We start from the raw sequence: 17,865 nt of genomic DNA, 5'->3' as shown, positions 1-17,865 counted from the left end.
TCTTCTCCGCTCTGGTCTGGTTTCCGGGTCCGGCAGGCTTCACTTCTTCCTGTCCCGGCAGGAAGTTTAAACAGTAGAGGGCGCTCTACTGTTTAAACTTCCCCCAGACAGGAAGAAGTGAAGCCTGCCGGACCCGGAGACCAGACCAGAGCGGAGAAGAAGACAGCGGAGACTGGGGGGAGTCGCGCCGGCCGGAGTAGGTAATGTATGCTGGGGGGGGGGGGGGGGTTGGGAGTAGCAGCGGCAGAACCACTACAGATTGTGAGCGGTTTCAGGCTGAAATCGATTCACAATCTGTTTGCAGTAAAGGCAGCCATACGATCCCTCTCTGATCAGATTCAATCAGAGAGGGATCTATCTGTTGGTCGAATCTGATGGCAAATCGACCAGTGTATGGCTACCTTAATACTTTTAGCCATACACCCTAACCAAGCATGCAGCAGATCAGGTGTTTCTGAAATTGTCAGATCTGACAAGATTAGCTGTATGCTTGTTTTTGGTGTTATTCAGACACTACTGCAGCCAAATAGATCCGCAGTGCTGCCAGGCATCTGGTATTGTTTAAAAGAAAATAAATATAGCATCCTCCATATTCTTCTCACTACAGATGTCCGTTAAAGTAATCCTGTAACTATAAAATATAAAAAGTTAGACATCTAAGTAATGGGATGCCCTAGAGGCTTCCCATGCCTTCCTTGACCCCACCGCTGCTGGTCAGGACTGCTGTGCTTTGTGGCCATAGTCTCCTCCATGTAAAAGTAGTGTACGAGCAGCTTAGTGTTACTGCGCTGGCGTGGCTTGTACTCGCACAATGCACTCGTACACTGAGGGGAGCATGACCACTAAAGACAAGCATATTATGTTGGGCTCGTGGATGGATCAGGAAGCCTCAGGAATAGCCAGAGGCTTCCCTTTGACTAAGGTAAGTATCTTTTTTTAATTACAGGTTCACTTTAAAAATTAGAGCTGGCACCCTCTTTTTTCCTCTCATGTCAATGGCTTCTATACATTTTACATTTTATTTTGGTTGCTGAATTGGACAGACTGGCTCTTCAAGTATATACTCATCAATGGTTCTTTGTCTGCTCCCTTGTGATGTAAATATGGAACTGGAGGGAAATCTCTGCAATTGAGACACATACAGTGTTTAAAAATTTGACAAAGCTGCCCTCCACTCTACAGGGGGGATTTGGACATACAGGAATGACACTACTGACCTCAGGGTATCTAATCTGCTGGCTCCACTACAGACAAAGATGTAGCCAAATGTCTGGCAACCTTCATTGGGGGTAAAAGAGCAGTCAGGCAAAGCTCTACTGCTATCGTTCTCCTCTAAACCAGCTAAAATGGACTTGAACTTAAAATAAGTTCCAAAATAAAACAAGCCGCAGAGCTGCATTATACGAAGCCTTACTAACCAGCAGGGCTGTGGAGTCGGTCCAAAAATACTCAGACTCCTCAGTTTAAGATTCCTCCGACTCCTCGACTCCGACTCCTCTAATTTGCATATTACAATTTTGTTGATTCAAAGTATGTAACATGAAATTCGTCTCTTAACTGCCAACGCTTAGGAATTTTACAAGACAACTGAAGTGAGAAGGATATGTAGACTACTATATTTATTCCCTTTAGACTAAAACTAGTCCTTGGTAAGAGTACTTGTAAAAGGTACAGACCAGAACAAAGAACATCTATCAGGCCCTAGGCAATGTGACTGTGGGTACATGTAAGAGTGATGTGCAGGTACTCTGCAGGGGAATGAGGAGATTCTTCCTCTATTACACATTCTTCATGCACAATCTGAACAAGGTTTATGGGCGATAGACAACACCTCTGTGTTCAATGTGCACAACATTCTCAGTGAATTCCCTGCAGCTCTGTGGGGAGTGCATATGTAGAGTATAGTACTACTGTGTAACAGAGTAAAGCTGAGACAGATGAAATTAAAGTTTTATACATACCTGGGGCTTCCTTCAGGCTAATCAGTCCCTCGCTGTCCTCCTCCGCCACCTGGATCTTCTGCTATGAGTCCAGGTACTTGAGCCAGTCTGATGTAGTGCGCATGCACACACTCCGCTGCCGGGAGCGTACTACACCTGCGCAGTACTATTGTGCAGGTGCAGAACGCTCCTGGCTGTGGAAGCGGCACGTAGCCTGACTGCTCTGACTGGCTGAATTACCGGGACTCATAGCAGAAGATCCAGGTGGCGGAGGAGGACAGCAAGGGACTGAATGGCCTGATGGGGGCTGGAGGAAGCCCCAGGTATGTATAAAGCTTTTCTTTTAATTCGCCTCAGGTACCCTTTAATTCATAGTCGCCAAACCAAATTTTAACATATCAAATTATTTGATTTCATGATCGAATACATTTGCATAAACCAGCTTCAATGCAGAATTATTTCCATCTCATTGACCGTCTCTATTAGTGACACAGCTACACATCAGGCTTTATACTTACAGCATAGATGTTATTTCGTATATATAAGAGATTCCTGTGTACACATCATTTATACTGTACAGTCACAATCAGATATGTATATCTGACTTTAAAAATACGGGGACTGCTTTATTGAAGCAGCACAAGTAACTAATTTTGATTGGTTTATTTCATTTTTGTGGACTGAACATAGCTATTACTGTATATATACATTATTTTTAATGACTTAGCTGAGAAATAGAACATTTTATCATATTTTCTATTTTAATTACAGTTACAAATTCATTAGGAGTCGGAGTCGGTGCATTTTTCCCGACTCCGACTCCAGGCATCCAAAATTGCTCCGACTCCACAACTCCGACTCCACAGCCCTGCTAACCAGAAGTGCTTGTTTTGTCTGATGCTGGCAGGTCCTGTTAGCTCATTCACTTTACTGAACGGGCAGGGATGTCACCATCTTATGTCATTTTTAAGGGCCCTTTTCCGATAGGTATTGAGATTGGAATCATGCAACATTGCAATCGCGCAACTTGCAATTTCCACTTGCCGTGATTGTATTGTGAAGCCATCGGGAACAGAGCGAAATTTGCATCAAAAATCTCGCAGGCCAGCAGTTGTGATTCTGGCAAAAACACATCATCGCTCTGCTGTTGCAATTGGCAAAACGCCGCTGGTACACTTTGTGAAGCAGATTGCAGCTAGTAGAAAATGGCCCTAATGCAGAGGCCGGAAAGTAGTTATGTGGGGGAGGGGTTATAGTCCCAATCACCAAAACCTTCTAACGTCTTTCTAAAATGGGGAAACTGCCAGGCTCATTGACAAACAGGTTTTGCTGATAGGCAAGGTTACATGTAACTCAGCCTTACTGTTTGTTTTTTGGTTTACTTGTTTGTAGCATAAGTTCTGGTCCACTTTAGCCTTTACCACTTTGCAACAAGCTTCAGCCATCCACAGATGAGTGAGGCACAGACGTACATGTCCCATCCATTTCTGTGGAGCTACTTTTAGTGGAGCAACCCTTTAACACTTCAACTTCTGGAACTGTTCCCAACATTCTGCCTCTGAATTTTTCAAGGAACAACTCATTTTATAGCTTTAAAGTGACATTAAAGCGAAAATAAACTTTAGGAGATAATGAATTGTATGTGTAGGATGGATAATTAATAGAACATTAGTAAAAAAGGAAAAAGACTCCTTTTTATTTTCAGTTATATAGCTTGTTTATAACATTTAATCACATTTAAACTATAGAACAGAGCTAATGACCCTTTGAACTTTCCTGCAGTACAACCGTAAACAGGCAAGAAACAGCGACACTGGTTGAGATAAGTGCTTCAAAAAAAACAGGACTGTTCAACCCAAAGTGGAAGAGCTCAGAGAAACTTTTGCATAGATAACTGCAGTTTCTTAATTCTTCCTGTACTTGAAAACAATATGAAAGAATATTTTCTTTGCTACTAATGTTCAATTTCTTAGCTGTACTACACACACAATTTGTTAGAAGTTTATTTTTGCTTAAAATAAACTTGTAGGTAGATGGCAGAAGTAACCACATCAGGGAAAATGTTTATACACCCCCAGAATACTGTTTGTCTTTATGAATATAGGTTACTTGTGCTGTTTAGCTTACAGCAGTGTGAGCCCTACTGAAAGCCTTTTCTTTTCTTTTTCTCTCCTCCCTGGCCTGCCTTTCTGCATGTCCGATCTGACAATCCGTTTTTGGAAGTACTGTGATCACATGATGTGCATAGGTACAGTAGATCTGGTGTAATACTCTACACACTGTTGTCCTCTAGAACATGTCCCATATTTTTTTATTTTTCCTGGGAGCCAGTTATCAGAAATGATGTAGGTTTTTTAGTGCTATGCTCAGTGTTGTATATGCTGTTATTTGAGGTGAGATGGCTGCTCTTTTATGAATGAGATAATGTCTCCGAATAACCGAACTGAAAATTACTGAATAAATTATTACTGTATGTAAATTCATAATTGTGTTTTTATTGTGAAATGTAAAAAGAATCGTGTGGCATGCAGATTTATTTTTTCCTTTTTTTTTTCTTTTTTTCTTTTTACGGGAATGGGGCTGCTATGATTTTCCCTTGCTTTTTGCTCAAAGTATAGGGGCTTTTATTATTGTATTATATAAGCACATCTCATCCTAATGGGGTTTTTTTGCCTTTTTTTATATATTGATTCCATTTATAAACTTAAAACCTTGAGATAGTTTGTTTACTATAATAAAATCAGCCCATCATAAAGCCAAGAGGATTTATTTCTGCCAAAACCCATATTAACAAATCTGTACCATAAGTGTTTTACCTTTTTGGAGTGCACATCACCAGAATATGAATTTCACTGCTGCATACTTTGTACACATTTTTTCTTCTTCGCTGTAATTCATGTAAATCCTGTTTTTGTCACTTAGCGGATTTTTTTTTTTTTTTTTTCTATTAGTTGTGATAACAGGAAGAAAAGGACTACCGGTATTAATTTATTAAATTTGTATAGCTGTCTGCAATCCTTTAGCCCCTTCTTGTATACTCATTAATAGTCCGAGCACTGCAAAGCAGAGTTCAGTAAATGGGTAATACAGTTAACCTGCACACTCCTTCACTCTGTGTGTCGTTAGCAAAAAAAAGTGAATTAGTTTGTACAAGCGAGATGGGAATAACGTATTTCTGGATGGTTATGGATATTTCTAATTTAAACACTAACGTTTTCTTGTCAAAGCAGTTTATCTATGCGTGACTAAGAAGGTTTTATGATTTTTTGCAATAAAACTTTTAAAATAATTTGTGTGTTTTTATGAATATTTGTACATTTCCTGTACCTTACACTTCACCCACTGAAAGGCCGCAAAGGGGGTTTTATTTGCTCAAGGTCTAGAGCAGTGGTCCTCAAACTAAGGCCCGCGGGCCGAATGTGGCCCCCTAAGGCTTTCTTACCGGCCCCCCACACAGAAAATGTATTGCTTATAAATGCAGTCAGCTACATCTTTAAATATTGGTGGTCCACATATGGAATAGCAGTGCTGGCACCCCCCATCCACATGGAAGCCAGAAAGCAGAAATTTTGCTGGTTTCCAATCAAATTCCACATCAGGTGACACTGCTGTCCAATTGGCTTGCAGATTGTCACCTGGGTATGCTTCACTGTCTGGTCCGCAAAGACTTCTACATCATTTTATGTTTACTCCGGCCCACCAGCGGTCTGAAGTATGTTGACCCGGCCCTCAACCCAAAATGTTTGGGGACCCCTGGTCTAGAGAGTGACTTCTTATTGACAACTGCCTTATTTAAAAGTAGTGTACTGCTGATACAGCAAATGTTTTGTTTTTGTTATTGAACACACGTAATTCAGGCACCTGGCTGTTCTTTCCTAATTTGCGTTCCAGCAATTGCACACAAATTAGTCACGTAGTGCCATTATAGATGTAATTCACATTACGGCCTATGGGGGCGCCTCAATCATTGTTGCAGTTCTGTGCCAAAATTAACCATCTTGCACTACAATAATAATTTAGTAGAGTTTGTCCCTCATAATTATGCAGCATCCCACTCTCCCAACAATAACTAGGTTACAGACAAGTCCTATACCGTATAGCATGCAACCTGCAGTATGTCAGATTTCTGTGTAGTGTCCAGATAAGTCATGCAGGCATTCCGTCAGGACAATGCACAATTAAAACCATGTCTGAACAGATCCTATAGTTAACGTAGGATGTTGGTCTGTTGAGGAAAACAGTAATGAAAAGTAGGGCTAGCCATACACTACTCAATGTGGCCAAAAGACAGATCCCTCTCAGATAACAATCTGATCAAAGAGGCATCGATTTAATCAAATCCCTCCACACACTACACATACTGTAGGCTTTTAACCTCCTGAGCGTTACAACGCTCAGGAGGTTTTGCAGCCTCAGGAGTTCCCCAGTATAAAACTAATAGATTGCATGCCTTCAAAAGGTTTAGCTAGCACCAGGCTAGCTAGTATTGAGGGCCAGCACTCCCCCCCCCCCCCCCCCCCCCCCGATCGCTTGTGATCCCTTCGATCGCTTCTGATCCCCCCCCCCCCATCGGGCCACTTATACATTACACAGCCTGGCTCCAGCGATCGGCGCAGCCTCCTCGCACAGCTCCGGTCTTCACTATGGGGATCGTACATGACGTCATGCGCAGTCACGATCCTCCTCATTGAGAACGGAGCTGTGCAGGGAAGCTGCGCCGATCGCTGGAGCCAGACACAGAGTTGCACTGTTTGATGGAGTGCAACAGCTACCAACCCACGACCACTTAATATTCTGTCCAGTATCATTGACCGATTTGATTTTGATCTAATGATTGATCAGGCTGGCTTGTTGGGGCATTGATTTATAGCAGAGTCGAAGTTACTGAAAAGGTTTATACACCAAGCTTCCATTTCACTCAGAATATAATGCCTTTTTCACACTGAACGCTGAAAATGGATGTGTTTTAACGGATTATTCCATAGCAGTGCATCACGAAAAGTTTTCAGTTAAAACTCCTATAATGTGAACTGACCCATAGGGGAAACATGGACACTGGGCTGCACATCAGTTGTCCGTTCAGGTACAACTGACAGCAACTGATTCAGTGTGAACGGACCCTAATTGATAAGATGTTGATTCATAATCCTGCTGATATTTACTCGCATCACTGCTGCTTTATGCGCAACAGTCCAAATACGTCAGCACAGCAAGGAATACCCTAAAACATGCTCCGGACTGGGATTCAGTAGGAGCGATTTAGCTGTGCTTGCTGATTGGTAAACCGCTATGCCAGTGGTTCCCCGTGCGTGTGGTCCTACTAGCAGCATTGTGATCGCATCAGTAGCTAAATGGTGATTGCGCTAGGAAATTTCCGCAATTTAGCACATCATGAGCATTTTACAATTGCAGCAAAGCACCCATAGTGGAGGCCTTGAACAGGAAGAAACGCCTCACAGACACATAGGTACAGCAGCCAATCAGAGCATACAGTTGTTTTTTTAAAGTTCATTTTTACAGCCAAGCCCTGAAAGACCATTGAATATGGGGTCATAAGGGGGCAGACCATGGCACACCCAGAACTGCATAAAGAGGAGCTCTTGGTATACTCTATATAAGATCTGTCCACCAGTTCCAGAACTGCAGTGATGTGGACAGGAAAGTCAAGCAGAAGACATGCAGCACACTAAGCAGCAGCTCTTGCCACACCCAGCATTAGCCACAAAGTTGGAATAGAGAAATATCCAGACTCCTGAGTACAGTGCAATGCTCCATTGTAATCTCATTACATATCTACCACCACTCGCTCAGCATAACAATTGAACAAATGGAAGATCCCATAAAACAATGCATCAATACCCGTTCATCCCATAGCACCTGTTGTAGAAAAATAAATCGACAACGAATCAGTTGTTTTGAAGACAAATTTACTTACTTTTATTGCTCAAGCAAGGGTATTACAATGAGGTGCCGTAAAATAAATGTGACTAACATGGTGTAAGTACCAATTTCCATTGGACAACAGTGGGGATTTATATCTTTAGAACAAAGCTTTAACCCAATCACACTTGTTGCTAAGCATATAGTGTCCAATCAACAATTAGAGCACATTGTCCTTGTAGCAAGTTTATCCTATTTTATCAGGGGGTCGTGGCTGGGTGTGTAAAGTCTTGAACCTCTGAAAGCAGTCGTGCTTGTTGCGTGTGAAGCCGAGTGGCCCCTTTTCTGCAAAACACTACACTAGGCATGGGCTCACGAGTAGTTATGAGTCCCTAAGGACTCGAATTTTTTATTTAAATGAGGAGTAATTGCCTCAGGTGTGCGGCTGGATGAGAAGGGGTTAGTTACCCATAAGTCCGTCGTCCTCCGTGCACTCCAAACAGCTTGCACGCGTCCTATTGGACATGTTGCAAGCCTCACTACGCGCACTTCCTGCTTCCGGCTTGAACATTAGCAAGACCTTTACAATTCACAAGTGCTCAAAAGCGCTGCTAGTGGTTCTTAGGCCTCACGCCTTACCCAAATACAGTACTTCACTTACAGTCATACCAGTGGCCGGAGCTTTTGTAAGTAGTTTCCACTGCAAGCTACCCTGCATTTGACCTGTGGGGAAGGTTGGTGTTGAAGGCCCCAGTTGCTTGACTTTTCAAGCAACCGAAAAGGACACACATGCAGCATTAGGACTGGGGATTTTACTTTATTTCCATCTCATTGATCATCCCTATTGCTAAGTTTAGGAGACGGGAGAGTGAAAGGTCTGGCTAACCCAAGCTGACAGAACAAAAACATTAGAAGTTAGGTAAGAAAGGTTCTTGGCAAAGATAAATTGATTTGAGTCTTAAAGGGATACTTAAGTCAAATAAAAAAAAAAAAAAGTTTTACTCACCTGGGGCTTCCCTCACCCCCCTGCAGCTGTCCGGTGCCCTCGCAGCATCGCTCTGATCCTCCTGTCCCCGCCGGTGGCTCCTTCCGGTTTTGGCGACAGCTGCTGACAGGCTGGGAACGCAAGAGATTCTTCGCGTTCCCAGCCACAATAGCGCCCTCTATGCTGTTATTGCCGCCGGCGGAGACAGGAGGATCGGAGCGATGCTGCGAGGGCACCGGATAGCTGCAGGGGGCTGAGGGAAGCCCCAGGTGAGTAAAACTATTTTTATTTGACTTAAAGAGAACCCGAGGTGTGTTTAAAGAATGTTATCTGCATACAGAGGCTGGATCTGCCTATACAGCCCAGCCTGTGTTGCTATCCCAAACCCCACTAAGGTCCCCCTGCACTCTGCAATCCCTCATAAATCACAGCCGTGCTGTGAGGCTGTGTTTACATCTGTAGTGTCAGTCTCAGCTGCTTCCCTGCCTCCTGCATAGCTCCGGTCCCTGCCCCCGTCCCTTCCCTCCAATCAGCAGGGAGGGAAGGGATGCAGGCGGGGACTGGAGTTCTGCAGGAGGCGGGGAGAGCAGCAGACTGACACTATAGAGATAAACACAGCCAGTTCTGACAAGCTGTTTGTCAGCAGCGTGACTGTGATTTATGAGGGATTGCAGAGTGCAGGGGGACCTTAGGGGGGTTTGGGATAGCAACAGAGGCTGGGCTGTATAGGCAGATCCAGCCTCTGTATGCAGATAATATTCTTCAAACCCACCTCGGGTTCTCTTGAAGTATACCTTTAAGCTTTGAATGCTATGTGTTTGCAAACATGCACGCTGTGTTCCATGCATGCTTGCATAGCACGTAACCGTGTTAGGCTTATGCGCTTAGTGTTACACAAGACTGCACATAGCATAGACATAGAGCAGGAAAATGTCAGCTGTTCAAAGATGTCTCCTGCTCTTTACCACACCATGGCCCTGATTCACCATGCAACAGTAAGATTGTTTACCGCTAGTAATGCCAGGAAGCACTGCTGTTAACCCATTAGTACCACATGCGTTACTGGGTTAACGTGCATTGTCATGGTAACGTGTGCTATCATAGCAACGTGTGCATTACAGTGGGGAGTCAAGAAAGTAGGGCATTACAGTAGTCCAATTAGGAGATGACCAAAGCATGGAGTTTGGCAGTGTTGGGGGTAAGGTAGGGGTGAATTTTGGCGATGTACTGGAGATGGAAGTGGCATGACCTGGAGACGTTTTGGAGTTTGTGGGAGGAAAGTGCCGAGTCAAGTAAACTTCCATATTTCAAAGACACAGATACAGGTGAGAGGGATATGGAGATTGACCTTTTTATTTCCTTTTAAACAAAGCAAATTGCCTGGTTGTCCTTCTGATTCTCAGCCCCATACGCAGGCTCAACAGCGGTCTTTTATGCAGCACAATTATCAAACAACTTTTGTTGTGAAACAACCAAAATAATGTTGCTTGCTGTTGTTCACACAACTGATAAGACGTCAGTCCAACTGTTGGATTGACGTCTTATCAGTTGTGTGAACAACAGCAAGCAACTGTTGAGCGTGTTATGGGGATTAAAGGCAACCAGAGACGCCATAAAAAAGATTTTATACATACCTGGGGCTTCCTCCAGCCCCATAAGCACGGATCGCTCCCACGCCGCCGTCCTCCGCTTCCTGTATCCGCCGGTTCCGGGTCCCATAGTTTCGGCCAGTCGGCGTCAGCACGCGGCCAATTGTCCGCATCACAGGGGCTCCCAGCATACCCTTACGTGTGTGGCTGCATACTGCGCAGCCGCACGCGTAAGGATATGGAGGGATCCCCTGATCATGCGGACAATTGCCCGCGTCCGCCGGAAGTGACTGGACCCAGTACCAGCGGATACAGGAAGCGGAGGATGGCGGCGTGGGAGCGATCCAGGCTTATGGGGCTGGAAGAAGCCCCAGGTACGTATGAAATCTTTTTTCTTTTTCCATGTCCGGCGGCTCTGGTTCCCTTTAAAAAAAACCTGTAACAAATAGTTCCCCAGAGGGGTACTTGCCTCGGTAGGGGGAAGCCTCTGCATCCTTTTGAGGCTTCCCCGTTGTCCTGTGTCCCACGGCGGTCTTGCTCTGGCCCTCTGAACGGCGGGAATGCAAATATTTACCTTCCCGGCTCCAGCGTAGGCGCAGTATTGGCTCTCCGCTCGGAGATAGACGAAAATAGCCTATCGCTGTCAGGCCACTTTACTGCGCAGGTGCAAGTCGCCTGTGTAGCAGAGCGGACCCAACGGAGATCGGCTACTTTCGCCTATCTCCGTGCCGAGAGCCGCAACAGCACCCCCGCTGGAGCCGGGGAAGGTAAATAAATTCAGCTTGTCGAGCCTGGATCGCCGGAAACTTCGGGGGAGCCAGCGCTTGATTGCCTACAGTGGAGGGAGAAGCCTTATTGGGACCCTGAGGGTTCCCCCTACCGAGGTGAGTACCCACCAAGGGAACTTTTTGGTTTTTTTTGTTACAGGATCTCTTTAAGGGGCAGTTTGCAATAGGGTGCCTCACAGCAGAGTTCAGTGCTTTGCTGATTGCCAGTAATCAGCAATGCGCTCATCACAATGTATCCCTATGCAAGGCCTCTTGCACACTACAGGTCCTTCTCAAAAAATGTGCGTATTGTGATAAAGTTCATTATTTTCTGTAATGTACTGATAAACATTAGACTTTCATATATTTTAGATTCATTACACACAACTGAAGTAGTTCAAGCCTTTTATTGTTTTAATATTGATGATTTTGGCATACAGCTCATGAAAACCCAAATTACTATCTAAAAAAATTAGCATATTTCATCCAACCAATAAAAGAAAAGTGTTTTCAAAACAAAAATAAGTCAACCTTCAAATAATTATGTTCAGTTTTGCACTCAATATTTGGTCGGGAATCCTTTTGCAGAAATGACTGCTTCAATGCGGCGTGGCATGGAGGCAATCAGCCTGTGGCACTGCTCAGGTGGTATGGAGGCCCAGGATGCTTCGATAGCGAGATAGCTGTGAACTTTCGATTTTACTGTAATCCTCCTGTGAATGCAATCTAACTCTTATGGTATGATCTGCGCTTCTGTGAACTTTCGATTTTACTGCAATCTGTGAATATTCTGAAGTGCTGTAATACTTTGCATTTTACTATAGCTATGTGACTGGCTTTGTATATTCCATGAATTAGTCTGCTCTCCTCTGGCTCCATGCTAATTTGGCCCCAACACCTATAGACAATTGAGCAGCTTCCTGCTTAATTACCTGAGTTTGTACTGTGATCTGCTACAGGCTGAGCTCAGTCCCTCACCTGCATCAGTCAGTCTACAATCAGGCCTGCTAAGCATAGGCTTATCAAGCTTACTATATAAATGCAACTCTAAGTCGATTAGATCTTGGTCGATTTATGCACCGGTATTTCAAAGTACAAAGAGAACGACGGAATTAGACCAGAATTAAGCCAGAAGAGACCAGAAGGAACAGACACAAGACTTTAGCAATCTGATTCACGGTTAGTGCAATAATGTCTCTGCTCTTCATGAATAGCCTGTTTTCCCCTGCTATTCTCAAATCTGTACTCACTGCATCCTCCTGCTGTCAGCAACACGCTCTACATTTCTCCCTCTCTTTTATCATCTCCACAGGTTGCTTCTTACGAAACTTTCTTACTCATACAACCGTGCTATACATTTCATACTCCAACTACCCATAAATATAAATGCCAGCCTATCCTCCGCTCTCTCTGCCTCCTACTACTCCTTGCTGCAGGTGACATTTCACCAAACCCCGGACCCTCTCTGCCGGCTCGCTCCTCACTCTTGCACACTAATCGCACTGCTATCAGCCAACCACATGCACACCAAAACTGCCACAACCTTATTAATATTCCTCTTCTCCCCACTCCTCCCCCACCTATCTCTGCTGCTCTCTGGAATGACCGCTCAGTCTGCAACAAACTTCCGTTCATCCATGACCTTTTCAATTCCAACGCCTTCACATTCTTTGGGGTCACAGAAACATGGCTGACGCCTTCAGACACGGTCTCACCTGCCGCCCTCTCTTATAGGGGTTTCCACTTTAGTCACACGCCTAGAAGTGGGAATAAACATGGCGGTGGTGTGGGCATTCTTTTCTCTGATAGATGCTCCTTCAAGCCACTCACCCCCATTCCTTCTCTTTCTCTACCTTCCTTTGAAGTCCATGCAGTCCATCTATACTCTCCCTCTAACCTCCAGATCGCAATAATCTACCGTCGTCCTGGCCCTGCTTCCTTCTTCCTAGATCACTTCTCTGCATGGCTCCTCCAGTTCCTGTCCTCCGATATCCCTACCATCATTATGGGCGACTTTAACATTCATGTTGACACCAACAATTCTGCCGCCACTAAACATCTGTCACTTACTTCCTCCTACGGCCTGTCTCAGTGGTCCACTGCTCCAACTCACTCTAATGGTCATACACTTGACCTCCTATTCACTCGTCTCTGTTCTATCACTGATTTCACTAATGCTCCTCTCCCGCTCTCTGATCATAACTTACTAAACTTTTCTCTCTCCTCTCTTCCCACCACCCTGCCTCAAGCACACTCATATACACGCAGGAACTACCGCAACATAGACATGCAATCTGTCTCTGATGCCTTGGCACCTCTCCTCACACAACCATTCACTGACGCTGCACACTATCACTGCTCAATCACGCAAGTCATGGATGCAATCGCACCCCTCACCACTGTCCGCCCACACCGTGTCAGTCGCCAACCCTGGCTGACCAAAGCTACTAAACAGCTAAAGGAGTGCTCTAGGGTAGCTGAACGCCGTTGGAGAAAAACCAATACTAATGAGGATTTCATTACTTACAAAAAAGAGTTGAACAGGTTTAAAACCGCTCTCTCTTCTGCAAAACAATCATACTTCTCCTCCCTCATATCCTCCCACTTGCACAATCCAAAGCGCCTTGTCAGTACTTTCAACTCTCTTCTTCGTCCACCCCCTCCTCCTCCTTCTTTATGCTTATCAGCTGAAGAATTTGCAGCATACTTTACAGATAAAATTGCAAAAATCCATAGTGTGTTTTCCACGCAGACATCAAACTCCATCTCCACTCCTCTAGTTGACTGCGCGCTTTCCAGTTTCTCTCCACTCTCCGAACATTCGCTCTCCTTCCCTTATCTCCAAATCCCATCTAACCACCTGTTCTTTGGATCCTATCCCATCACATCTCATTCCACAGCTATCCACATCCCTCATCCCTGCCCTAACATCGCTGTTTAACCTATCCCTCTCCACTGGAATTTTTCCATCCTCACTCAAGAGGGCTGTTGTAACACCACTACTTAAAAAAACATCTCTAGACCCCACCGAACTTGCTAACTACCGCCCAGTGTCACTTCTCCCATTTGCATCTAAATTACTTGAATGCAACATTCATGCTGAACTATGTCAGTATTTATCTGCAAATTCCTTGCTTGATCAGTTCCAGTCTGGCTTCTGGCCAAACCACTCCACAGAAACAGCCCTCACCAAAGTAGCTAATGATCTCCTCACAGCTAAATCCAAAGGCTATTATTCCATATTCATCCTTCTAGATCTGTCATCAGCATTCGACACTGTCGACCACACTCTACTCCTACAGATCCTTTCATCTATAGGAATAAAGGACCTCGCTCTCTCCTGGATATCTTCCTACCTCTCTGGAAGGTCTTTCACTGATTCTTATTCAGATTAGGCCTCCTCTTCACATCCTCTGTCTGTAGGGGTACCTCAAGGCTCTGTTCTCGGTCCCCTCATCTTCTCCATCTACATGCACGGTCTTGGTAACTTAATCAGCTCATTTGGTTTCTAATACCACCTATATGCAGATGATACACAACTGTACCTCTCGGCCCCAGACCTTAACTCCCTCCTCACACGGGTTCCCGACTGCCTGTCCGCTATTCCTCTTTCATGTCCTCTCGCTTCTTAAAACTTAATATGAATAAAACTGAACTAATAGTCTTTCCACCATCCCTGTCCACCCCTTTGCCTGATGTTACAATAAATGTTAACAACACGTCTATAACATCAGTTTCCAAAGCAAGGTGCTTGGGGGTAATATTTGAGTCTTCTCTCTCATTTACTCCTCACATTAACTCCCTAACCAGCTCCTGCCATTTCCAACTGAAAAACATAGCACGTATCCAACCTTTTCTCTCCCATGACAAAACCAAAATGTTAGTACATGCTCTTATTATATCTCGATTGGACTATTGCAATATATTGCTTGGTGGACTTCCAACTAACCGACTAATACCGCTTAATTCTGTACTGAACTCTGCTGCTCGACTCATTCATCTCTCCTCTCACTCTTCCTCTGCTGACCCTCTCTGTCAAGCTCTTCACTGGCTACCAATTAATGAGAGGATTCAGTTCAAACTCTTAACCCTAACCTACAAAGCTCTCCACTATCTCTCTCCCCTGTACATCTCCTCACTAGTCTCCAGATATTAACCCAACCGCAATCTCAGATCTGCACACGAGCTTCTTCTATCCTCTTCTACAATTACCTCCTCACAGTCACGTGTACAAGACTTCTCACGTGCCTCACCCCTCTTCTGGAATGCCCTTCCTGCTCCCTCAAAACCCACCTTTAACGACAAGCATAGTCTCTAGCTTAGGCCATGCACCCACTAAATACGCACTGCCTGTACATATACTGTATACTTCCCCACCTCTTGTTTCCACCCCATTCCTTTAGATTGTAAGCTCGCAAGGGCAGGGCTCTCACCCTTTTGTGTCATGGAATGTTATTAATTTAATTGCTTGCACACTGTTAGACATTTATACATTTTAGTCTTCATGTTAAATCAAATTGTAATCAGCAGTGCTGTATCTTGCATCAGTGTTCATATTTGATGTATATCATTGTCTGTATCATTATGTATCCCTTGTTTGTTTTCTTACATTGTACAGCACCACGGAATATGTTGGCGCTTTATAAATAAATAATAATAATAATAATAGTGGCCTTAAGCTCATCCAGAGTGTTGGGACTTGCGTCTCTCAACTTTCTCGTCACAATATCCCACAGATTCTCTATGGGGTTCAGGTCAGGAGCGTTGGCAGGCCAATTGAGCACAGTAATACCATGGTCAGTAAACCATTTACCAGTGGTTTTGGCACTGTGTGCAGGTGCCAGGTCATGCTGAAAAATGAAATCTTCATATCCATAAAGCTTTTCAGCAGATGGAAGCATGAAGTGCTCCAAAATCTCCTGGATAGCTAGCTGCATTGACCCTGCCCTTAATAAAACACAGTGGACCATCACTGGCTGGTGGTACTTGACACTGGACTTCAGGCATTTTTGGCATTTCCCTCTCCCCAGTCTTCCTCCAGACTCTGGCACCTTGATTTCCAAATGACATGCAAAAGTTGCTTTCATCCGAAAAAAGTACTTTGGACCACTGAGCAACAGTCCAGTGCTGCTTCTCTGTAGCCCAGGTCAGGCGCTTCTGCCTCTGTTTCTGGTTCAAAAGTGGCTTGACCTGGGGAATGCGGCACCTGTAGCCCATTTCCAGCACACGCCTGTACACGGTGGCTCTGGATGTTTCTACTCCAGACTCAGTCCACTGCTTCCGCAGGTCCCCCAAGGTCAGGAATAGGTCCTTCTCCACAATCTTCCTCAGGGTCCAGTCACCTCTTCTCGTTGTGCAGTGGTTTCTGCCACACTTTTTCCTTCCCACAGACGTGCCTTGATACAGCACTCTGGGAATAGCCTATTCGTTCAGAAATTTCTTTCTGTGTCTTACCCTCTTGCTTGAGGGTGTCAATGATGGCCTTCTGGACAGCAGTCAGGTCGGCAGTCTTACCCATGATTGCGGTTTTGAGTAATGAACCAGGCTGGGAGTTTTTAAAAGCCTCAGGAATCTTTTGCAGGTGTTTAGAGTTAATTAGTTGATTCAGATGATTAGGTTAATAGCTCGTTTAGAGAACCTTTTTATGATATGCTAATTTTTTTAAGATAGGAATTTGGGGTTTTCATGAGCTGTATGCCAAAATCATCAATATTAAAACAATAAAAGGCTTGAACTACTTCAGTTGTGTGTAATGAATCTAAAATATATGAAAGTCTGTTTATCAGTACATTACAGAAAATAATGAACTTTATCACAATATGCTAATTTTTTTAGAAGGACCTGTACATCCGATTCTGATTTTTTTTATTCTGATTAAAAAAAAACGTATTGCATGCTGCTACGTTTTTTAATCGGAAACAATAACAGGACGTATAAAAAAAAATCGGAATTGCATGTAGTGTGCAAGAGGCCTAAGGGCTGGGTACACACCAAGAGCGCTTCTGAGCACTTTTAAAAACGCCATCGCTTTGAAAAGCGCTTGGCTAATGTATTTGAATGGGATGGAGCACACCAGAGTGATGGGCTTTTTTTCGCAAATGCTAGTCATGCAGCATTTTTGCTGATTTCTGAGGCGATTCAGCCTCAATGTTAAAGGGACTCCGAGCTCAACCTAAAAAGCAACATAGTACTCACCCGGGGCTTTCTCCAGCCCGGTGCTGATCGGGAGGTCCCACGACGGCGTCCTGGCTCCTCTCGTAGGCCCTGCTCCGGAATGGCTGACTGGCGACACTCGGTCGAGTGTCGTGCTCCTTCTTCCGCATATGACGCGGCTGACGTCATGACGCCGGCCACCTCACTTCATCACAGCGGCCGGCATGGCAGTACGGCGCATGCGCGCTTTAATTGCGCATGCGCAGTACTTTCACGCCGGCCGCCGTGATGACGCGAGGCGGCCGGCGTTGTGACGTCATACGCGGAAGAAGGAGCCTGTCACTCGGCCCAGTGTAGCCCGGGCTGCTGCCGGTCAGCCATTCCGGAGCGGGGCCTAGGAGAGGAGCCAGGACGCCGTCGTGGGACCTCTCGACCAGCACTGGGCTGGAGAAAGCCCCAGGTGAGTACTATTTTGCTTTTTAGGTGGAGCTCGGAGTCCCTTTAAGTATAGGAAAGTGGAAAATTGCTCTGACAATTGCTAGATCAGAGCG

The 17,865-nt window shown here is 44.8% G+C and overlaps 1 protein-coding gene across 1 annotated transcript in view; it reads left to right on the top strand.

Moving 5' to 3' along the window:
- The window catches only part of APC (APC regulator of WNT signaling pathway), a 148,591-nt gene extending 143,362 nt beyond the window's left edge, over nucleotides 1-5,229 (top strand). Inside the window, exon 18 of the mRNA XM_068247335.1 lies at nucleotides 4,164-5,229. Within this exon, the coding sequence (XP_068103436.1) occupies nucleotides 4,164-4,208 (45 nt within the window). The 3' untranslated portion in view covers nucleotides 4,209-5,229. The remainder of the gene's footprint in view (nucleotides 1-4,163) is intronic.
- The last annotated feature ends 12,636 nt before the right edge of the window (nucleotides 5,230-17,865 follow it).

This window comes from Hyperolius riggenbachi, chromosome 1, assembly GCF_040937935.1.
Source record: "Hyperolius riggenbachi isolate aHypRig1 chromosome 1, aHypRig1.pri, whole genome shotgun sequence".
In the NCBI taxonomy this organism is placed as follows: Eukaryota; Metazoa; Chordata; class Amphibia; order Anura; family Hyperoliidae; genus Hyperolius; species Hyperolius riggenbachi.
Note: the sequence above shows the minus strand (reverse complement) of the source record. Positions and strands in the feature narration are given on the sequence as shown.